This window comes from Nesoenas mayeri (genome assembly GCF_963082525.1).
Source record: "Nesoenas mayeri genome assembly, chromosome: 7".
In the NCBI taxonomy this organism is placed as follows: Eukaryota; Metazoa; Chordata; class Aves; order Columbiformes; family Columbidae; genus Nesoenas; species Nesoenas mayeri.
The window spans coordinates 26,417,542-26,441,146 of record NC_137551.1 but is presented as its reverse complement, the minus strand read 5'-3'; the positions used below and the strand labels follow the sequence as shown (position 1 = coordinate 26,441,146).

The 23,605-nt window shown below is 52.2% G+C and overlaps 2 protein-coding genes across 6 annotated transcripts in view; one reads left to right on the top strand and one right to left on the bottom strand.

The window, feature by feature from the left end:
- Window positions 1–2,136: 2,136 nt before the first annotated feature.
- Window positions 2,137–6,682, bottom strand: SFXN2 (sideroflexin 2; the record flags this gene model as incomplete). Its single annotated transcript, XM_080347651.1, has 11 exons — window positions 2,137–2,251; window positions 2,639–2,686; window positions 2,839–2,888; window positions 3,196–3,245; window positions 3,694–3,760; window positions 3,832–3,892; window positions 4,586–4,671; window positions 4,748–4,823; window positions 4,973–5,071; window positions 6,071–6,241; window positions 6,522–6,682. 11 exons carry the CDS (start codon window positions 6,680–6,682, stop codon window positions 2,152–2,154), a joined length of 969 nt encoding a protein of 322 aa, XP_080203777.1. The 3' UTR covers window positions 2,137–2,151.
- A 1,091-nt stretch (window positions 6,683–7,773) lies between these two features.
- ARL3 (ARF like GTPase 3) overlaps window positions 7,774–23,605 on the top strand; it is a 31,529-nt gene continuing 15,697 nt past the window's right edge. For all 5 annotated transcript variants that reach the window (XM_080347426.1, XM_080347428.1, XM_080347425.1 and 2 more), the window contains exons 1-4: window positions 7,774–7,912; window positions 17,515–17,658; window positions 18,799–18,915; window positions 23,394–23,444. In XM_080347426.1, the coding sequence (XP_080203552.1) occupies window positions 7,910–7,912; window positions 17,515–17,658; window positions 18,799–18,915; window positions 23,394–23,444 (315 nt within the window). In that variant the 5' untranslated portion in view covers window positions 7,774–7,909. The remainder of the gene's footprint in view (window positions 7,913–17,514; window positions 17,659–18,798; window positions 18,916–23,393; window positions 23,445–23,605) is intronic.

Genomic DNA, 23,605 nt, shown 5'->3' with positions numbered 1-23,605 from the left:
GGCCGTGATGTGCAGGGGAAGAGCACATTTAGGGTGTGCAGCACATCATTTTACAAGCACCCCTGTGCTTCCAAGGCTGCCAGAGGTGCCTTGGACTCAAACACACCACAGGCTGCTACAGGTACCTTTCTGAAAGGGCTCAAAGCAGTTTTGGGTGTAGGGCAAGAGCAGCTTGACTTAAGGAGCTTAAGAAAAGCAGAGATGTCTCCTTGTGGCTTCTTTCCACTCCCAACAGGAGTGACATCTGTTTCATTTCATGTGCTTATCTATTTTAACTGCGCATTAACAAGAGATCAAATAATGCCCAGGGAACAGATACACAAGTTTCAACATGTTTTCCTATTTTCTGCTGACCTACTAATTATTTCACAGCTCTTGTGCAGCTTTCTAGCTGTAGCTACATGTGGTTGGAGACATTATCCTCTGCCTGTTGTTGCAGCTTGGGCAGAAGCAAACCTGCTGTGGATACAGCTTGGCTCTTCAAAATGTATGCTTGGGTTTGGCTGCTCTCTCTGTAGAAGTAGAGTGGTTAATACCAGAAAGCCCTTTGCAGACCCTGGGTCTCCACTTGGGCAGACAACTGATGTGGGGACGCTGCAGCCCTGTGGCATCTGACATGCACCCCTGGCTGGAGAGACCAGCATGGACCATCCACTGAGCCATGGGGCTCTCTGAGAAGCCATGTCTTAGAAGCACGCAAACGTCTTAGAAACTTGCTTGTCCCACTGAGAGATGTTCATCAACAAGCTGAGAGCCTGGATGCAGGTGGCTGAGAACAAGGATTTTAGCCCAGGACTTGGGCTGAACTCTGTAAATAGGCTCCTCCTCTGTAAATAGGCTGCAGCAAACTCAAGCTGCTCTTCTTTGGGGTAGGAGAGGCCCCATGACAGACCCAGATTAGCATCATGCAAATGCTACTTGGCCAAGACAAACAGCACCCATGGGTGTAGAAGGGTCACCCAGCATCATCTCCCTAGCCCTTCCACTGGGATGAGAGTCACCATGAGCACAGCACTGTCACCTTCTCTTTGTCACTTGCTTCAGTACTGTTTACAGCCCCAACGGCCTCTCAGTGAAGGCTTCATGGGTTGCCCAAAGGCTTCAGGGCTTGTGCCAGCCCTTGCAGAGCCTCACGGCTCTTCCTTCTCCTGTCCCTGTGCAGACCCTTAGCCTAGTGCCCGGTCCGTCACAGAGCCCTGCCCAGGGAACCAGACACCCAGAGACCAGTGAAAAGCAGAACTCACAGCTGGTTTGGTTTTTGTTTTTTGTTTTGTTTTTTTTTTAAACAAAACAAAAACAATCACTGCATTTTATTTTTTTTAATCTTCTTCTCTGTTGTTTGCAGTGCTGCTAATCAGAACCTGAATTAATGCCTCAATAACTTTGTGATTGCTATGACTCCTTCCTCCTGTCCAAAGGGGCCTTGGTCTGACTGGGGACAGTGAGATGCAGGACAACAGTGATGGCTGGCTCTTGTGCTCAGAGGAAGGGATTGCAAACATTAGATCTTAAAAACAATTATTTGTTTTTAACAACAACAACAACAATTTATCTCAATTGTGGCAATTGCAAAAAGTGAATAAAACCTGAGAGCAAGGAAGGCATGGTCCAAGCATTGGTCCCTGGACTTTGGGGTGGTCCCTGTGCAGAGAGGACAGGTCCCTTCCCACCTGCCAAGGCGGGATCCAGCTCTTGGTAAGAGGCCACTGCGGTGGTTTAAGGCAACAATGTGTTTTGGTTCCTGGTAGAAGACATGGGTGATAGCAGGGCACCTGCTGTCAGAGATAGGACTGCGCTCTGAGCCCGGGGAGAGAGAGCCTGATGCCTCGTGGGGCTGATCCTCAGACAGAGCAGACAGATCCCTCCCACGCAGGACCAGAGGAAGGCATGGGAAGCGCAGCCATCACCCAGGGCACGAGAGAGGTGGGGAGGCAGGGACACAGGCAGCAAAAGATGGCTCAGGACAAGCCAAGATGCTGCAAGCTGGGCATGCAGGGCCAGATCCTGCCTCTCTGGGGGAAGGAGTTGGCAGAAATGATTCTGGGCCAGGGCGGGCAGATCTGGTTCAACCACGCCCCCGAGCCCTGCTCAGGGGACAGGGCTGGTGGTGGCAGGGGGCTGGAGGGGTGCAAAGACTGAGGCAGCATCTGTTCACAGTCCCTTGTTAAAATAGACGTGCAGCACTTTGTCCCTGTGCTTGGCCACAATGCTGTCGCGCAGTTCTGGCTCGAGGTCAGCCAGTGCAAGGGAGCTGTGGGGAGAGGAGACAGACACTGAGATCTGTAAACCTCCTCCCTGATCACCAGTAAGGCCACCCTCCCTCCCAATTGCCATTTAAGGTCCCTTGCAGTCCTGGGATCTTGCAGGCTCACACCAAAACCAGCACCCATCCCTGGCACCCACTACCCCCAGTACTGGGGGCAGAGAGCTGCCCATGGCACTGTGGGTCCCATTGCTCCCAGAACAGAGCAGGGGAGGCACATGCTCTCCTGCTGCCTAGGGCACCAGCAGACATGGACAGACACTGTTTTGGGTTGAGGTGCCCACCATGCCTCTCGTGGGATGGGCAGAGAAGAGCCAGGGGAGGAGGAAGGCTCCCAAGGTCCTGCACAGGAGGGAGAAATAGTGGGATAGATACCATGTCTGCGGGAACAGGGCACAGGCTGCCGGCACCATGAACAGGAGGCTGCAGGACACAGAAGAGCCAGTGTTAAGTGTTGGGGATCCCAGCCCATTTGCGCCCCCAGCTGCAGGGATGTCAGCCCCAGAGTGCTGCTCAGGCACCCACGGAAGCCACGCTCTGAGCACCCACAGCCTTTTGAGCAGTGAGATACTTACAAGGCCCCGCTCAGCAGCACTTGCAGAGGCATATGGAGCACCCGGATCCGCTGCAAGGGAAGAGCAGGGAGTGAGTCCCCAGGCTCACTGCAAGCCCTGCTCACAGGGTAGAGAGACTTCTCCCCTCAACAAGGCTGAATGCCCAACACCTCCAGGAAGCCACTGATCCCTGCCATCCTCTCGCAGCCTCTCCATGTCACCAGAGAGACATTTGGTGTACCAGTGATTCAAACGGGGCAAAACAAGCCAGACTCTGCAATGCCCCCATTTCATTCCCAGCATCTTGGTGGCTGAGGAGCAGGGCTGAGGCACTGCAGGACCCGCTGGAAAACTGCGGCAGGAAAAACATGGACTTACCTGCATGAAGGCGAATTTCTCCAGCCGCTCCATGAGGACAGGCAAAATAACTAGGTGCAGAAAGAAGAGGTCAGCCCCCTGCAACAAGCCAGCCCATGGGGCTGCCCCAGCAGGACCGTCATCCTAGAGGCTGTGGCAGTGGCTGGTTGTGCTGGGAGCTGCTGGGTCTTTGCTCACAGCAGGGATCGGGCACAAGAACCCCATCCATTATCTAAACATGCTCTGTGGTCCTTGTGCTCCCATCCCTCCTGCTGGGCTTGCTGCACAGTGAGGGTCTTGCAAGAGCAAGGGGATGCGGGGCAGTAGGCTCAGAAGGTTCTGATGGATGCAGCAGGATGAGGAGACCAGCTCCATCAGTGAGATGAGACCAGATGTCACCCAGGATGCAGGGCCACCCTCCCTCTTCCTCCCATGGGGTATCCTGAGACAGAGGGGGGCAAGGCAGCAGGTCCCAGGGGAGCCCCAGTCTGTCCCCCTACCCTCCCACCCCACACTCACTCATGCCTGGTGCCGCCATGGTGATCCTGGAGACCACAACCTGCGCGATGCCCTTCACCGCCGCCCTCTGCAAGCAAGACCAGCGGATGAGTCCCCACCACACCATGCCCTGACCTGGATCCCCATCCTGAGACTCACCCTGGAGTGGCCGAGCTCATTGTTGTCCTTGTCCGTCACTGTCACTCCATTGATAATCTCCCTGGTGGGGAGAGGCAGCAGTGAGTGGTGGCTGGAATGGCTGGCAGGTCGTGAGGAGGACACAGCAGTTGGGTGAGGGGGTGCTAAGGGGTCCCCCCATGCTATACTGGCACAGGAGCCCTGCCCCAGGGCTGCAGTGCCCTGGGGTGCCGCAGTCCCCAGCCCAGCCGATGCTGCCATCTTCAGGGCACGTCTGCAAACAGGGTCTGGCTGTCCAGACACCCACCTGGGACCTGCAGCCAGGCCAGGGGACAGTCCCCCACACAGCACCCCAGATCCCCGTGCCATGACCCCCAGGGGATCCCAGGCAGCAGGCACAGATCTATATATGGGCCTCATCTAGGGAGTCCCAGCACCAGGACATCATGGACTGGGGCTCTCCCATCATCACATGCAGAAGGCCTTTGGGTCTGCGGGATCTTCCAGCCCGGACCACAAAATGGCTATCCTCACCCCAAAATCCCCCTCCTGCTCCACGCGGAGGCTGAGCCACCCCACCCCACCCCCTCCACCAGAGAACCAGCACCATGAATGCACGGACCCTGGCTCACCTCCCTCTCATCCTCCCGCTCCCTCCAGCTCCCACGATGGGAAACTGGCAGAGCAGCCAGGGAGCCCCAGAGCCTGGCTGCCAGTGGCTTGCCTTTGGAGGAAGCCAGGTCCTTTGAGCGCCCTGGCCACAACTGACACTTACTGCTGCCGCATCAAGGGGATATTGACACAGTTGGCAGCAGCCACGGCTGCGAAGGGGACCCATCGGGCCAGCAAGGGGGGCGCTCGCTGCGGGAGACAGGATGGCATCAGTGCGGGAGAGGGGATGTGGGCAGCTACCCCAGCCAGTCCACTCCCAGCATACCTTGGTGTAGAGGTTGAGTCCCACCGCAGTGGCCAGGGCTGTACTGGTGGCCATGACATAAGCCACCCCAATTTGCCTGGACAGCAATTTCCAAATAAGAGAGAGAAAAAACAAACTCATTGATCCTGTTCCTTTGGTGCCCAAGACAGGGTATGAGGGGTCTTTATGGAGCTTCAGGGGGGTCCTGGCAGAGAGGGTCCCTGTCCCACACAGGACCATATTCACCTCAGCGAGATGGGGGAGGCGGCATTGCGGTTGGTATAGTTGACGATGGCGTTGAAGGACTGGTTCACCCACTGCCAGAAAACCACAGCAGGCACCGTCCTGCAGAGGGAATGGACTAAGAGAATGCCCAAGGGCCACCAGAGATACATCGCTTGTGTCTGTGACCAAGCTTGCCAGGGGGACAGCCAAGATGCCTCTAGTGTCACTCAAGGGAAACTGAGGCACCACAACAAAGCCATGAGCCAGTGGCAGAGCTGAGAAATGACCCCAGGAGTCCTGGCTGCTGTGGGGCTTTGGGGAACACACAAGGGGGCCCAGCCCTGTGGAGCTCTCAGCTATGGGTGGGAGATGCAGCTCTTAGTGAGGCAGCAGCCACCCTGCTGGGCTGAGATAAGCCTTTGTCAATGGGAGTGGAAAGGAGGGGGCACATAGGGAAAGAAGTGGCTCTGGGGCTGACTGGGACACCTGGGCTCCTACTGGTGTCCCAGGGACACTGAGGTGTTTCAGGAGGGGAAACAGAGTGATGTGGGTCTGAGAAAGATCTGGGATGTGGGAGGGTGGAGATGGGCTGGGAAGAGGGTGACCCAGCAGCACTGGAAGATGCCTCACCCAGGCTGGACCTCACCAGCAAACAGGGATGGGATGGGGATCCCCTGGGAAAAGCAGTGTCCGTCCCACACATGCTCTGCACTGGGGAGGATCGCTCACACCCCAGCAGTCATTTCGGAAGGGGAATGCAGGGGGCCGTTGGCCTGAGCTGTGGATGCTGTAGCAGCCTGGCCTGGCAGCACATTTAGTCCCCAGTTTTGGCAGCTGTTATGGTCCATGGAGCAAGAGCAAAGGTGATGCATGGCTTGGCCACGTTAATCATTACAAGCGTCCTGGGAAGCGCTGAGCTGAGAGCGCAGGGTGAAGACAGACTGTCCCCAGCCACACCAGGGGCCAGGAAGACCCACAATGTTTCTGTCACCGGCTCAGCACTGGGGACCAGGCACAGGGACAGCCAGCCCCAGAGGAGGCACACTGGCCATGCCTCAGCCATTGGGGACCCTTTGAGGGGCTGTGGGCTGTCAGGGCCCAGCATTCCCAGGGGCTCACCGGTAGAACTGGAGCATGCAGCCAGTGAGGGCCATGCCCCCCGGCACCTGGAAGGACATCCTCCCGATGAGGTTCATCTTCTCACCGCTGTCGGGGTGGAAGGCCGAGTCATACAGCTTCTTGGCGTAGAGCAGCTGCTCCTGGGTGCTTCCCGGTGGCACCAGCCCAGCCCTGCAAGCCCAGAGCCCGTTGGCAATTGTCATGCAGACCCACTGGCACCTGGCGCTGCCAGGGCATGGAGCCCAGGGCACCAAACATAAAAGGCAGAGGAAACTTGTCCCACCTTGAGGCTCCCAGAAGCCTGCATAAAATTCCCCCAAACCACCTCCAACAGATGTTACATCCCAGCACACCCACTTGTGAATGACCGCCTCCATCCCTCCGCAGGGTGATTGGGTATGGCTGCAGGCAGAGGGATGGCACCTGCCCCAGCTGCACCCCCGCCCCTCACCTCCAGCCTTCCACAAGGGCCTTGGCCCGGTCTAGCTCCTCCTCCGGCACCAGCACGGTCCGCGGGTCGGTGATATTGAAGAAATGCTTCAGGCGCCCCATGAAGGTGCTCTGGTCCCAGCGTGGGGTGTCAATGTTGAAACCATTGGGGACAGCGGCCATTTCAGCACAGGTCTGGGCAGGGGGAGAGAGTGGCTCAGGAGGGTCCTGCCTCGCTGGCCTGCCAGGTGTGGGGCTGCTGTGGCCACAGGAGCAGTTAACCGGGCAACAACCATAGACCATAGCATGTTTATATTTAATGGGAAAGTTGAACTTTGAGCAGCTCTGAGCCCAGGAGCCTCCTGCATCCCTGCTAGCAGCTGAATGCCAGACACAGCAAGGCTGTTCCTTCACACACCACCCTCCCTACGTGTATTCCCTACTTGTATCCCCAGCACCTGGCACGCACTCCTTGGGGTGGGACTGTGCTGCACAAAACTGCAGGGCCCAGCTCCCTCTCCCCCTCCCAAGGCTGCATGGCACTGCCCTGTGAGTGCTCCCTGCTGGGGCACTGTACTGCAACCCCCCGCACACACATAGCATGTCACTGCATCCCCTGCACTGTGCTGTGTCCCTCAACAGCACTGCACGCCCCCATGGCAGTAGACTGCACCCTCCAGTGCCTGTGCTGCAGCCCCCCCCGAACGCTGTCTGTACCCGCTGTGGCACAGCGCCCTCCTCTGACTGCACTGCACAGCCCCACCGCATCCCCTGAGGCACTCCACCGCACTGTCCCGCACTACACTGCACCCTCTCATGGCACTGCTGCTGCACTGCATGTTCTCCGTAACACCGACGACACACTCCTGTGATTCTGTCACACTCTCCCCCACACCGTTGTACCGCATCCTGCGTGGCACCGCACTGCATGATTCCCATAGCAGCGTAGGGAGCGTGCAGCGCGGCGTGGCGCTACCCTGCACGCGTCCCTTGGCCCGGCCCGGCCCGGCTCGCGGTGCTGCACGGCGCCTGGCAGCACTACCGCACCCGGCCCGCCGGCAGCACCGCAGCCCGGCACGGCACTCCCGCCCCGCGCGCCGTGGCGCGGCCCCACCTGGCGCTACCTGCAGGCCCCCGGTCCCTCACCCACGCGGCCCTAGCGACACGTGGACAGCTTCCGCCAATCACAAACACCCCACAACCGCACCCGTCCCCTCCCGCCAGGGCGGCCCTTTGTAGGCATGCGCTGGCTGAGGGGGCGGGGCCTAGCGGCACGGCCCGCAGCTAGCCCCGCCCCTCCCGCCCGCCGTCGGCACGTTCCGTACGTACGGCGGGAAGCGCTGACGCCGTACGTAGCGGCGGCGTGTGTGTGACGCAGTTGCCCATGGTAACCCCGGGGCCGCGCAGAGGATGGTGAGTGGGGCGGGGGGCGCCGGGGCGAGCGCGGCGGGGACGCGCGGCCCGCCGGGATGGGCAGAAGGCCCGGGGCAGCCTGGGCCCGCCGGGCAGCGGAGGGCCGGCGATGCCCACCTGAGGGGCCCGGCAGGCCTGAGGCCGGGGGTGCCCACCCCGGGGGAGCGTGGGGTCGTGGGACCTGAGACACCCACCCGGGGATCTCGCGGGCCATGGGGCCGCCGTGCCCGGACGGGATCCACGGGAGGCGATCTGGCAAGCCTGGGACCATGAGGGCTGGTGATAGCCACCTGGGGGATCTGGCAGGCCTGGGATCCCAGACACTGAGGTTGCCCACCGGGGGATAGTGTGGAGGGGTTGGGGCACCAGGGACCTGGTTAGACAGCAGCTTCTAGTCAGGAGGGCACAGGGGCCTAGGTCCACGGGGGCTGGGGACACCTAGGCAAAACGATGCCGCTAGGGTTGGGGACAGTGTAAATTTGGGGCTTCCAGCCATGGGAAGCCCTGGCTGGGGTTCTGTCAGGAGCTGGAGGCTATGTGGGACCCAAAGAATGGGGTTGAGTTGAGTCCTGGTAGGGGCTGGGAGGCTTTAGGATGTTAGGGGACTTGGGGGGGCAGTGCTGAGGGAAGATCAGCCTGCCTGGAGTTATAGTGTCATAGAACTGTTTGGGTTGGAAGACACCTTCAAGCTCATCTAGTCCAACCCCCGAGCAATGAGCAGGGACATCTTCAGCTACATCAGAGTTGATTCAGTCAAGGTGCTGAAGGTGTGATGGAGCGTTGGGTGCTCAGGAGGGTGCAGGGTGGCAGTGGCCCATTTGGCCTGAGGAGGGAAGGAACGATGGAGAAACCTGACGAGGATGGAGGACATTGTTCAGGGGCTGAGTACCATGGAGGGCCTGGCAGCTTCTGTGACTGTGAAGGGACACTGGACAATCCAGCCAAGGTGGGAGGTGGCCACCCCAAGGTCTTGGATCCTGGCTATAGGAGAGCTTGCTGATGTGGAAGGGCTGGTTGTTGACAAACTGCCTTAGAAGGGCAGTTCAGTCATGGCAAAGAAAGGCTGGATGAAGGGGTTGGGTGTTCAGGGATGGACTGGACTGAGGCAGAGTCCTCAGAGCCAGAAAGAAACCTGCCGGTTGGGTGGGATGAACAAACTGGTGAGTCACGGAGAAAACCCAGTCAACATGGGCCAGCTAGAGTAGTTTGCTGGGATGTTGTGTGCTCTGGGGGGTTCTGCCAGAGGCTGGGGAGATGAGGGACAGTCTAAAAAGAAGAGATAAGAATACACCATGGGAAAGGCTGGAAGTGAAGTTTTGATGCTGATGAGATAGAGTACCTGGGGAGGAAAGAAGCATTCACTGGGAGGAATGAATTGGCAGTGAGCAATGTGGACTGAAAGGAGGAATTTGGGTCTTGGGTGCAGCGAAGGATCTGATTAGGGTGGAGGTCAATGCTGGGAGATGGGCGGGGTGGTGAGGATGTAGTGTCTTCTGAGTTGAGGTTGAGGTAAAGTTGAATGATGGACTTGGGTGTTGGAAACAACTTGGGTTTAGATGCCAGAGTAGCTGGGATGGGACAAGTGGGATGCTGACAGATTCCAGCCAGGACTGGAAGGAAGAGTTGGGGCTGCCAGGTGAGGGGTGGTGAGAGCTGTGGTAGGTTGGGGAGCTGCTGCAAAGAATGCCGCACACTCAGAGAGCACAGGCAGAAGGAAACAGCCATGGGGAAAGAGCTTTCCCAAGGGCAAAGCCGTGTTTCATCCAGGAGCCCTCTGGACACAAGCTGGGTTCATGCGAGTGGACAGCACGGCAGGCGGCATAAGCAAGAGCTACAAAGGCAGCTCCTCATCTTCACTGGGTTAATTCTGGCTGCGTCCCCACCTGCTGGGCCACAGAGAAAGAGATTGAGATAAGGCCTGTGGGATCTGCTCTATTTTAGATCAGTTGATGATGGAGCGTGTCACACCAGACACCAAAGCCATCACAGGATGACATCTGCTGTAAAGATGAGGGCAGCTGCCTCCAGCAGTGCAGTGCTTTGTGGGACACATTTGGCCTGCAGCTGCTGCTGGCCAAATCTGCGCCTCTGCCTTGTGATGTCCCGATAAGCTGGTGTAGTCTGGGATCTGGCTGCTGTTATCCGAGCGCTTTGTGTGTGGAGAGGGCGGACTGGGTGTTTTCCAGTGTTCATGTTACTTGATACAACATTTTACTGCCTCTTTGTCTGTTTTTCATTTCTGGGAGTTGCTTTTTGAATTGCAGCCTCTTGGGCAGGGTGGGTGGCACTTTGGGGTGCCCAGTGGGCTGGCTGGGCTGGGCAGAGGACTGCATAGCTCTGCACTGTCTCTCTAGATTCTCAACTTTCACTAAAACAGAATAATCCTTAGTGGTGAAAACTGTCTGAAACACCAGTGAATATATCCAAATCCGCTATGGCAGCCTGAGGGTGTGGGTCAGCAGTCAGAAATGAACCAGACAGCTTGATGTAACAATTCACTGCTTGACATCTGAGCCGTGGTAGTGCCCGTGAGCATGTTTCTGGCATGTCACGGTTGCATTGGGAAGTGCTTAAACCCCTTTCATTGACTGACTGCTCCAACTCCAGTGATAAGAGGGTTAATGCTGAGGTTTAAATTATTTCAGTGTTCATCCAAGTGAGTAAGTACAGAGGGGAAGTGTCTCCTTCTGCAGAGCATACCAGCATTTCTCACAGCTATGGGGCAGGGGTGGTAGAAGGTCATAGGTGGAGCACAGAGAGAAAGATGAGCGATAAAACTGCAGAGCATGAGGGATGTGGAGCACTGAAGTCTTTGGCGCCGTTAAGCAGCATCTGTGGTGGGCGCACAGCAAGGGCAGAGGGAGGCTGCTACATGAAAGGATATGCAGCTTTCCAAAGCTTAGGAAATGCTGTGTGAAGCAGAGCTTGTGGCTTCCTCGTCACTGTAATAACAATCTTTACTGAGATGGTATGTTATTGATAGATAGTGGGGCCAGAGGATAGCCAGTGTTTTTCTAAAACCGTTGATTGAAGATGACATCATCATGTCAGAATCAGGGTTGTCAAAGCATGGCCCTGCTTTCTAGTGGAGGAAACTGAGTCATGGAGTGTCTAGCTGACACTAGGCAGACCTGGTGGAGAGGATGAAATACCAGCATAGCTAAATGCATAGTCAGGCATCTTTCTGCTGGTCTTGAGTTCATGTTTTTAGCAAAACCAGCATGTATCTGTTGCCTGCTCTAGGTGTACCTACTGCCCAGGATTCTTCCTTTGTCCCTCATTGTTTGGCAATAAGGCTCTATTTAAAATGGCCCCATTAAAAAAAATAATGCTTCCAAGAGCTTTAGTAGTGCCTTACTGCTTTAGATTCCCAGTACAGTTCCATGTAATTTTTGGGGGTTATTTTACTAATTACTGTGATGTTGGTATGAGAAACTACCTGCAGATAGGGCAGTATACCAGCAACTCGCCAGGACTGCGAGGTTCTGCAAAAGTTCTGCAACCAGACAAAGGCTGTTGACGTTGTCTGGTGCTGGGCATCAGCTCTTCTCTGCAGAGGGCATAATGCTTCCTTCAGACTTGCTAAAACCAGAGGAGTTTGATTTTAATTAATGAAAGGAGGATTCATGCTGGTATTGGTTAATACACCAAACCAGAAAGTACTGTGCGACCTCTTTGACAGAAAACTGTGTTAGTAGGTTTGAGCTGGAAGAACTCTGTAGGTGACTTGACTCAAATAAATGTTGGATTTCAATTCAGGAAAGAAAGTCTGTGTTGAGTGCTCCATATGGTGGAGACACGCAGCAAGCAAATCATTTTTCGGGAGTTTTGCCAGAGTAAGAAGTATTGAATAAACTGTGCTCAATAGATTAATTTACTTTGGTTGTATTTTGAAAGACTGTGTGATTTTATGACCATTAGTGACATTTGCAGTTCTGCAGCCGAAGAGAAAGGTAATCAGACGTCATTCTTCAGGGCACCAGCTAATCAGTGCAGTTGTCAGGAAAGACTCCCCTCCTCCAGCTCTGAGTGCATAGGATTGCACCCTGGACAAGGAATGTAGCCTCAAATATCCACTGCTGAAGGCTGGATATTTGGCTCAACAAAGCCCCGCATCCTCCCCCATGGCAGCTTTTACTGTGTGACTTTCTGAAACCATCACGTGCATCCTCTAACTTACTCTTTAAAAACAGAGAACTGCTGCCATGTTGCTCAATTAAAAGTAAATTGTGGGCCAGAGCTGTTTTAAGCGCTGTGCAGGCAGAACAGAGAGATGTTCCCCACACCGTGGAAGTACAGCTGTCTCAGGTGAGAGATAACTGAGCAATAGAAGCAAGGAGAGCCCAAGACAGGTTCAAACTTGTCATGTTCACCGCCTAAACCTCATCAAGGATTGTAGGTGTGGCAGAGGAGGAACTAGCGGGAGAATCCCGGGGTGGTTTTATGGATATTTTGTGAAGTTTCTCCCCTGGGTGTAGGAAAGGGACAAAGGTTTAAGAACAGAGCTCGGCAGTGCTGGGGCATCATGAACTGCGGGGAGACAGGAACCATCACCTCCTCAGCAAACAGGCTTGGTTGGGAAGGACCTTGAGGGTGAAGACAAGTGGCGTGTGGTTGCAGCGGTGGGGAGGAGGGTGTCTGTGCAGGGTGGGGAGATGTGGCCACAGCAACAGGCTGAGGTGCTGAGCTTTGTGGCCGTATTGCATCTCCATGAATTTATTTGGTTCTAGGTAAATATCCACATCTAGTAGATAAGCAATTGCTAGTGTCTGAGGGTGGTTTTATTTAAAATTCATTATCTGAGCTTTGTGGCTGATAAACAGAAAACATTTACTTCCCTTTACTAATAGAAATCAACTGTGCTCCACAGCGGCTTGTGGGCTGTGCTTTATCCATGCCCTGTGTATCCAGCCCTCAGTACAAGGGGAAATTGTTCTTTCCATTATGGCTTTATATTGCCAATCTGATACAATGTTTAAACAGATTATCTCAATGCTCTGTTTGTCCCAAACCAATTTTTGCTTTGGCCTATAAAGTGAATCTTCCTTTCAGCGGCTTCTGTGGTACAGGATGTAGTTACATGCATCAAGTAGTTCAAAAGACCCATATACAGCATGGATTTAAAGCTGAATAAACCCACAAAACCCTTAGCTAGGACTATAAATGTCACTGTATTTTTATATATGTCTGTATTTTTTTTTTTAAGAGAATAGGATTACTGCATGCAGCTATAACTGAAAGTCCTTTGATAATTCACTGGGTATTTTAAACCTAGCAATGATATACTTTCATAAAACCACACATCCCTGTTTTCTGAAGGATGCTAATAAGATGGTTGGCTTTGCTTTCATGCTCGATGTGTTTATGAGTGCTCTTGCCCATTTAGTTGCATCTCTGAATTTAATGCCCCACTCTGATTTCATAGTAATTGTCAGGAGTCTTTTTTTTTCATTTTGTATGCCCCCACTCACTGTCTGGAAAATGCAGTGTCCTCGTTGCTGACCCCATCAGTCTGTCTCCTCATGGTGCTTGTAAAGAAAACCCTCTCCACCAAGGACAAAGATGTTTTTAAACAAGCCGATCTGATATAAAACATAGTTTGCTTAACCCAGAGGTGACCAAGAAGCAGTTGCTGGCTGGCTGTGCCCAGCCTTGAGTTGCTCTCTATGGCTGCCCTACTCAAAGGCTGCACGCTGCCACGCTGTGCTGCTCATTATCTGAACAGCGTCTGCAGTTCCCTTCTCTCTTACAGATGCCGCAGTCCGCTTAGTTTTGTGCAAATGACACGCTGCCCTTATACTCCCGTGCGTTGTCTCTGTAGCTCCTCAGCCAGCGAATGTCTCCACCGTCCTGCTTGAGACTTGTCCTGCTCCTCACCCTGGACACCCCAGTGGGCGAGTGCTGCTGGCCTGGCTGCCAGGCAGGTGTCTTGGGTGTCCTCCCTCCTCACTGTGGGTGAAGTCTCAGCATCAAGACGTTTGTTTGCTACTTCACTTCAATGGCCTGCTCCTCTCCTGTTGCTTTTGAGCATACTCTTGGTACCGAATTTTCCCGTTTCACGGCTTTCTACGTGACATCTCCTGTCAATAACAAGGGGTTGCTTTCTGACTCTGATCAGCCCAAGATGTTTCAGCATTGTGTTTGCAAGCGGAGAGATGCTTGTCCATCAGTGTATGCACAGTAAGGGTTGCTTGTCCCACATAGCAGTGACATGCAGCAAGGAACTCGGCTGGGTTATTTTTTCCAGTCTACTAAGCTGTCAGGAAATGCTTTCTGTCTTCCTAGCCAGGGTGCTCGTAAGACCAGTTGAAAAAAATAAAAACACTAGAAACCTATCTGTGGATAGCTCTTTTTAGTCTTAAATCTTCAGTAACTAAATGGAGGATGCTGGGTACAAGTTTTAAATAATATTCACAAAGTAGTAACAATCATAGTAGCCAGTACTATTATTTGTCTCTTAAGTTGTGTATACAGACCGTGTAACCTATGCCAGCAGCTACTGAAATAAAGTCCACTTTTCTGTGTTGGCTTGCTTGTCTTCCAGCCTTTTAAATCAGCTTACTTTATACCTTAGAGAATACTTTTATTTCTATATATATCCTCTCTTCTATTGGCTACCCCAGATAATCCTGTGATCAGCCATGCAGCAGTGTCACTTGAGTAGAATATGGAACGATGCTGATCGTTTTCTCGTAGGCTGTCATACTAGCCCAGAAATAGCATCTGTCTACAATGGGAGAAGCTCTATTAACATTTACAACTGTTCCTCTTCCTGACCCCTGAGAATTGCTCCGTGGTAGATAAGCAATACTTTGTAATACATTTCTTTGCGCTCAGTATTTTGGAGTTGAATTCTGAAATATAAAGGCTCCTAATCCTGATCTGCTCTGGGATATGCTGCTCTGCTCTTAGCAAGTGGTGCTGTGAATAGGATTAGCATTTCAACAGCTTCTTTTTTTAACTGTGAGCAATAAACTAAAATAATAGGGCCTGATTCCGAGCTCTCTGAAGGCGGCAGTAGCACTTTGGCTGGTGTGTGTTGGCTTTGGGTCAGGCCCATAAGAATGGGAAATTCAGTGGTTTGTTGGAAAGGAGGGAAAATGTGTGAATTTTAGAGTTCCTTTCCCTGTGGGGTCTGTCCACACCAAGCTGAAATCCATAGATTTACAAGCCAACAAACACAACTGTAAATTTGACTGCAGGTGAAAAGAAAATGTGTGTTGCTAGTCATGCGGTTAAACTTGTGTTTTTTAATGAAGTCAAGGGCACTTAGGACATGCATGTAAACAAGTAAGCATTAGAGATATTTTTGTTGCTATTCCTTTTCTCTCAGATGTGTGGAACTACACACCAGCATGGGGGCAGAACACGGGCTGGGCCCTGCACCCGGGGAGATGAGCTGTTGGGTTGGGAGGGCTTGCAGTGACTGGCTGCACTGAGCACGGCCCTTCAAATTCATTAGCTACGGGCCCATGGGCAAGAGCCAGCTGTGAACATCTGCTCCCTCAGGGCTCAGCATGTGATGTTACAGGCCTGTACACCTCAGCTAAAAGCAGTTTGGGGATTTACTGTGCCCGCACTGTGCAGGCACAGCACCCTCTATCAAGCAGAGTCCACTCCTGATTAACAGATCTGTGAAGGAGCCCTAAATTCCCAGGTTTTTTTTACCAGCCTGTTTATGAGCCCGCTTAGTGGGCTGTAAGACTGCAGTTTTGCTGTTCCTTGTGCAAGCTATGGATTTCTGAACCTCAGCTTTCCACAGTGCTTTTTAAAAGCACAACAACAGTGGCATCCTGCAACGTTCTACCAATATCCTTGAAACCCAGTTTTACTAAGTTCCTTCTTTTCTCCCTTTTCTTACACATTATGCATGTATTTTGAGCTGTGTCTGGTAATTAAATAGAAAACCGATAAATTACTTGCAAATCAAAAATGCTTAAAGAGGTGGATTGAATCTCACGTGCATTTGAATCTCAGTGTGTTTTTATCCTGCTCTATTGAAAGCTTTGGCATCGTGACCTGTAGCACTGCGTCCTTTCCAAAGCATTCCACATCTCAGAACGATGTGACAAGCGACTGAAAGTGGTGATTTCCAAATGGCTGAGTTGGGCTCCCCAGGAGTCGGCAGGGGGGCTCTGCTGCAGACGGGGGACACGTTGCAGTGGTGACAGTTGTACCATGTCCTGCGGCTCTTTGTCTTGAGGACAGGTTTCCGATTGCCCTGATCTGGAGGGAACCGGGAGCAACCTTCATGGCTCAGATAGTCCTTGGCTCCCAGCAGGAATATTTAGTGGGTGTAGTTCCTCATAGCAACAAAGCATTTCATGACATTTAACTGATTCAGCCTTGCAGGTCCACAAGAAGCATTGTCTCCATTTTGCAAATGGGAGTACAAAAAAGCTTGAGAGACGGGCCCCCGTAGGCCTGGGTTTGTGCTGATACTTGAACTTTGTTCCCAGCTCTGGATCTTAGTGGGCTGAAGAGAAACGCCTTGCCATTGCCCATCAGGACATGGGAACTGTCTGGGAGAGACCGAGCAGGAGTCCTGAGGGCTCCAGAAAGGGCTGTAGGTGTATTCCTCCCTGGATTTGCTGAGGCAAATTACTTGCAAGAGCATCTCTGTCCCCAGGCTGGGTCTCAGTGTGGTGTGTGCTGCTCAGGCTCCAAGGAGCCATCCCTGCCAAGCAGGGGGGTGCAGAGCAGCATGGCAACGTGTCCAAGGACACCCAGGCAGCTGCTGTGCCCTTGGTTGCAACTGCCCCTCTCCTGTGGGGCTGGGCTGGGCAGCGAGGGGTAGGTGGCAGCGGGGTGATTTGTATCTCTTGGTTTCTTGCCAGGATCCAGAATATTTTTCCAGCCAGTCTAGAGAGATGCAGGTCTCTGAGTGGTGGCACTGGCAAAAGCTTGGGTGTGCTGCTGTAATGTGCACGGTTGTAAATGAGCTGACCTGCATATTCTGTTCCCTAATCCTGAGTGATACTGTCAGCTCAGAGAGATGAGCCTGGCTAATGACTGAAATCCACTGTGCTTTTCTTAGTGAGGATGTGTGGTGATCTGAGATAGTTAAGTGCTACATCCTGAGAATCAGAACTGCACGTGCCCCATGGGTCCGGCATGTTTTAGACAGATAAACGGGGTTTGAGATGATCAGGGAGTTACAATGAAAAGAACTTCTGTCAGGTACACAGTAACCTGCAGTTAACTAGGAAGGTGATTAAATTAATGGGGTTTTCCCTCTGATGAAGATAATGAAGAGCTCACAAGGACTTGGTTTGCAGGTCCTACACATGATATGTGTAGGCACTGTCTTCCTAGTGCAGGGAATGCTAAACAGCTGTGTGACAAGCGCCATGCAGCCACTGGTGCACCCCACCGAGCGACATTTGTGCAGTCTGAGACCTCGTCGATGCTCTCTGAGATGAAGGAAAATTGGAGCAGGGGGGAGAAGAAGAGGAAATGGGAATAGGGACTGCAGGAAGGGGTTCAGGGTGTCATGGGACTCACTGCCATACAGAACCCATTTCAAGGGAGGAGGGCATGGCATGGTGGGGGCAAACAGTAAGAGGGGGAAATAACAGCTACCATCTCTCTTGCGGATTTAGGGTTTACTGTCAATCTTGCGTAAATTGAAAAGCACCCCAGACCAGGAGGTGAGAATCCTCCTCTTGGGACTGGATAATGCAGGCAAGACCACACTCCTGAAACAGCTGGCGTCTGAGGACATCAGCCACATCACGCCAACACAGGTGAGGAAGGTCTTTCCCTGCCCAAGGCAGTTCTTGTGGTCCCACCTGCCTTGTTATACAACGCACTAATGATTCAGCAGTGTATTTCAGTAAAAGGGGGACAAACTGGAGCCTGGTGCACCATTAAGTTTGTGTTTTATCTGCATAAGAGGAAGCTCCCTGAAGCAGCCAGAGTGCATCAGGCCAGGTCTGTCAGATAGTGCAAAAGTAGATGGGTGCCAAGGAGTTCTGCAGAAGGCTTTTGGGTCATGCTAGGGTTAGATGGATGAGACTTTGTTCCTGTTGTCTTCTCCAAACAGGGGCCATGTATAGGGGGTGCTGCAGCATTGGGCAAGCCCCTGTCTCCTTGCATCTTTCACCCAGCCAGCTCCAAGGGTCCTGTGTATTCCATTACTCCCTGTCTGATGCCTCTGGTCCCATTTCTTTGAGCCTTGGGATTGGGGCAAGCAATGTCTCCCATCAGATGCACCACAGCATGTCCCTTGTGTTGACCAGAGGAGGCTGCTAGAGAGCTATGGGAGATGCTTCCCTCCACCCTGCAGCTGCCTCCCAAAGCTCACAGCCTAGACACCCCGATTCCAAGCCCCAGTCCCCTGGGTGGTGTGGCAGCATGTTGCCAGCCCACGCCACATCCTGTTTTTCTACTTGAATGCCCTTTCAATTGGTGCTCTAATTGATGAAATGGACCCTTCAGACATGCAGCTGTTGCTCTTTTAAGCCCAGCATTAGCTGTGTCATGTCGAATTGAGCTGAGACCTCTGGCTTCATGTTAGCTGGGACTGTCTTCTCAGCTTTCACAAGCTCAGTCCTGCTTCTCACAGTGCCCTTGTTTTCTCCTTATCTGCAGCTCTCCCACTTCTTCCTGCACCCACCCTGCTGATCCCTCGCAGGGCCCTAACTGCATCATACGTCTCTGTAGCCATGACAGCGTCAACCCTTGACCCAAGAACACTGGCAAAACTGATTGCTGTGTTCACTTTTGCCAGGGCCTCTCCCACAGCTGATCCATCTTTGTGGCTGCCTGGCCCATCTTGCTGCATGTTGCAGGCATAGGATATATAAGGTGTTGGTGTCTGCCCATGAACATGATCCAGCCATTCAGGTTTGTGCTCTATGTGGCTTTGTTTCTGCTCTTTCCAGGGCTTTAACATCAAAAGCGTACAGTCTCAAGGCTTCAAGCTGAACGTATGGGACATAGGCGGACAGAGGAAGATCAGGCCGTACTGGAGGAACTATTTTGAAAATACTGATATCCTTGTGAGTATTGGCTGCAGTTGAATGCTGTGTTCATGCAATGGCTTTCCAAGGTCTCAGCCAGAAATTCAGGAACAAGTAATGTAATGTCCCAGTCCTCAGCAACACCATTGTCATTGTAACAGGAGTTATTCGGAGTGGAATGGCAAGATTGGTTGGGTGCAGTAAGAAAAATACAGTGATATTTGGATAAATTATTCAGTTGCGTGTTTTTTCTTTGACAGGACGGTGCTCGTTATAGCCAGTAGCATTCCTCTCATCTCAGTCTCCTTCAGATGAAAGAACATTAGTAACTTGTAGTTTATCCATCTATGGCTCCTTTCACTGGAGACTCTGAAGGCCTGTCATGGGCATTAGTGTATTAAGCCTCGTGTAGATGTAGGTCAGTATGGTACCTTTGTTTTCTACTTGGAGAAACTGAGGCACAGCAGAATTACATGCTGTGTCTGGCATCAGATAGGAAAGCTTCTGGCAGAGGGACACAGAGAGACTCTTGTCTTTTGCTTTGGTCCTTTAGTCATAAGACTGTCCTTTAGTGTTTTTGATATCTTAGCTGCAATTACCTTACAATTAGCTACAGATAAGTACAATTATTTTACCTTTGTGTTTCCATACCAGAGCACATTACCCTGCGACCCTCCAAGTGGTGTCCTGACTAGTTTCAAAGAGCATCTCTAACGTGCAGCCACATGTGCCAGGATGAAGGCAGGCTGGGGCCTCCCAGCCTCTCCCCACCCCAAGCAATGCTGCCTGTGCGAGCAGGGAAAAGGCTATTCTAAGCAAGGTCTGCAGGACTCCTGTGGGAAAGTGGGAAGCTCTCTCAGAAAGACACCCTTCCTCCCTCCTGTCACACACATGTACTCACCAATGTGTTGGGAGCTTCAGTGCATTTCCACAGAAGGATCAGCGCAACTAGGAGTAGGACTCTGCTCCAAGGCTCATGTCAGGGTCCTGAAGTACTTGGCTGCACCTGCAGGTTTAGAAAGCATTGTTCAAGTGAAGCTGTTATTTAAACAGGGCTAATAACTCCCCAGGAATATCCTGTACAGATCCCCCTTTTTGCAGCCTTAATTTGAAATCTGATGTTTGAGGGCAGCCACCGCAGCATAAACCCGATTGGTTGCTTTTGCAAAGAGTAGTGGTGAGATCTTCCAAGGGGAAAGATCTAGGTTTGAGAAACTAGCAGGACAAACTTCGTATGCTTCTCTTTGGCCATTGAGAAGGGGGACATGGCATGGCTGTGAGGTGATTGCACCCATTGAGTGCAAGCTCTGCAGCTGTGTGTGGTGTGGAGGCAGTAGGTGAGCAGATCAAAGTCAACACTGCCAAGCAGCAGCTAGGGGATCTGTACCTGCTATGACAGCTGCTCAGGCTGCCAAGGCTGAGCAACCACAAAACAATATCTGGAACTCTGCAGGCAAAGGCAGTGAGCTACACCAGCCTGTGAGCTTCTCACCTTCCCAGTGTGTGCTGCATGGGAGGTGAGAAATAAAGGTGAATTTGAAGACTGAAGGAGATTAAAGCAGTTTTTTTCCTTGCCCTCCTCCCACCCCAGGTAAAGCAATGTACAGAGAAAACTTTTTTTCTTACAAAATTGGTAGATAGAAGCAGAATCAGTTTAGGGAAAGTGATAGTGGGAGTTCAGAAGGTGCACACATGGATCTGAGCTCCCCAGCCTGTATTCTGTGCTGACACGCAGTCCTAGACTGGGAGCTGTCAACATGTTAGTGCAGTTCTTTGCTATGTCCATACACACCAAAACTGGGATCAGGTATATGCTGATGACACTCCTTCTGTCTCTTCTGCCAGTCTTCAGCCCCATTTTACCCAGTAATTTTAGCCTCTGACAAACCTGGTACCGGTTGTGCCTCTGTAAATTGAGCCTAAGTATCCTTCATATTATATTTCTTCATCCAGTCCTACCACTTGCACTTTCTGCCCAGCCCACTTCATGTTTTGTTTTGGCCTGTTTCTCAGAGGAGGCACCCAACTTTATGGGAGTTTTTTTCTTGGGCTCCATTTCTCCAGCACAGTGTACTCAATGGCTGTTCAGACTGGTGAGCTGTGCTACTGAGCACCACAGCCAGAAACAGGCTCTTGTGTGGCCCTGGCCTTAGAAGGAAGGTGGAGATGAGATATGCGGCAGTTCCCAGGACCCACTGCTTCTGTGTTTTCCTAAACTATGCTGCACAAAGCAGAAAGGACCCTCTAAAGGGTATTAAAAAGCAGGAAGTGATTGCAAATTCAAATCCATGCAGGTGCCTTTGAATGAGAGTTTGGTCTTGCATCACACATCTGTGATATTTGGAAGCTTAACCCAGGCAAATAAGGTGTGGATATCTGGCTGATTGCATATTCAGACAGGCACCTGCAGCTATTTGGCACAGTGCTTTCTGGTTTGGAAGTAGGCACTCTGCACATACTTTACCTTCGCGGTGCTGTGCTTTTGTGGCTTTTGCCCCGAGCACTGTTGTCTCCAATTCTCATCTTGCAAAATAGCTCCCTAGCACAGAATGGAGCTGTGCAGGAGAAAGCCTGACTGGTTGGGACTCAGCTCTCTTCCTTGCCAGTTAGAGAAATGCCGTAATATGGGAGGTGCCGCCGTTCAGTTGAGAAGTAGCGCTGAGCTATTGCGTTCATGTGTTGCTAAGCTTCCCCTGAGATATCTCAAAAGAGGACAGATGACAAGCCAGTTTCAGCCCAGAGCACAACTGTCAGCCCTGCAGCTTCTTCCTTTCTTTTGGTCTGTATTTACTATGCCAAATGGGGTGCATGGGGGTGGATGCTTGGCAGGGGCAGAGAGCACAGGCGTAGCTGATACAGTATTGGTGCACGTGCCTGGGATCACATCGTGGGGAGCGGCTGTGTGTCACGCCGTGCCCATGGGCCTTTCTCCGTCACGTGGCACCAAGTGCGTGCCCTGCTGACGCATCCCTGCGCAGCTGCGTCCTGCCCTGCTGCGTGTCCCCCAGCCGCTGTCAGTGCGCATCAGCGCGGCCCCGGGAGGACCAGAGACCCCAAGTGATCAGCAGAGAGGTCTGTGAGGCTGCTGGATTACCTCTTCAGGCCTGGCATGCAGATTCTCCTGCTGCATGTTTGGTCCCATTTCAAACAACTCTAACACTGCTCATTAAGGAAGTGCCTACAGTTAGATATTGCTGCTAGAGATCTTCCCTCCCCCTACTATTTGGTCGAAATTATCCTGGAAGCGTGGAGTCTGATGCTGAGGCTGCCTGCAAGGATGCTATTTATCTTGATGGTGGGGTGCTGTGCTCATCTATTCCCTGAAGACCAGGCTGACACTTGCTCCCTGGAAGCCACCAAAGAACATGCAGATGACATGCTAGGAGCTTCAATCACTGCTGATAAGGGATGGCACGGACTGGAAGCAAAATTCTCAATGTTTGTCACCAGTCCTGTCCCTGTCTCCTGTCCCAGTGCCCTTCTCCTTCAAAACCCTTTCTGTATCAAGCAACAAAAAAGGAATGCCAGGCTTCTCTTGCCTGACTGTTATACTGAGGTTCTCTGTTTCTTTAAATGTGGCTTGATACCTGTGCACTCTGAACTGCAATAGCATTGCTGGAGGCAAGGAGAGTGGCTGGACTTACTAATTACATATTTAGGCAGGCCTTTGAGGAGTGTTTTAGCCTGAGCAGACCTAGAGACCTATCTGTTTGCACTTACAGATATCTGCATGTGCCATGCTGCTTGGAGAGGTAGAGACCGCCTCCCTGGGCAGGGAACCTGTGGGCTGGGGAATCCACCCTTCTCCATACCAGGAAACAGGTGTCCGGTTTGGACCTCCTCATGGACCATGAGATGTGGTGTCCGGCCCTGAAAGGGTGGCAGGCCTCTGCTGTCAGTGTTTGTGAGCCAGCTGCTCCCTGTCTTCATCATCCTAGTGGACAAACTGGCGGCTGAACATGGAGTCTCTTGCCCTCGTCCCCAACCACCTGATGGAGAGGAACTCAATGTCCCCAATGTATTCACCTGTCCCCTGAGTACCACTGTGTACCTTGGTGGCTTCTTGAGGAGGTGACGCATCCTGCTAGAGGGCAGCATGGCACAGTCACACCAGTGCAGTGCTCACACTGGTGGCTGGGGTGAAAGATCTTGTCTGGTTCTCCAGGTTTTGCTCTCCTGTGCTCAGCTTCGGCTTGTAAGCTGGTCATGTGAAAAGATACCAGGCAGTCTCCTGTTCCCTTCAGATAACAGATGCTGTGGAGATGGTAAGAACATCCCCGGTACTGCCCCCAGCTCCTTTCTGATCCAACCCACATGGCTGTTCAGCCCCCCAGCTTTAAAAGAGGTAGTTCCTCTCCTTTCCGAACGTCATGAAGTTTTGTCAACATTTGCTATACATAATACCAGGGATTTTTATGCCCAAAAGTGTTATTATTAGGCTCAGCTCCCTTAAGCATGTGATATTGTAGGAGAGTGTCTCCTGGGAATAGTAACTTTTCCTCTCATTTCTTTTTCAGATCTATGTCATTGACAGCGCAGATAGGAAGAGGTTTGAAGAAACAGGTCAGGTAAGTTACTTATGCCCAGCTTCCTTTGAAGTAACTCAGTGCTTTTCAGTGCCCCTTGCTCACAAAAGTTAGGAAGATGATTTTGTTGTTTATGAGGGAAATTTGCATTTCAAGAGAGACTTGCCTTTCAACATCAATGCAGATTATTTTGGTAGATGTGA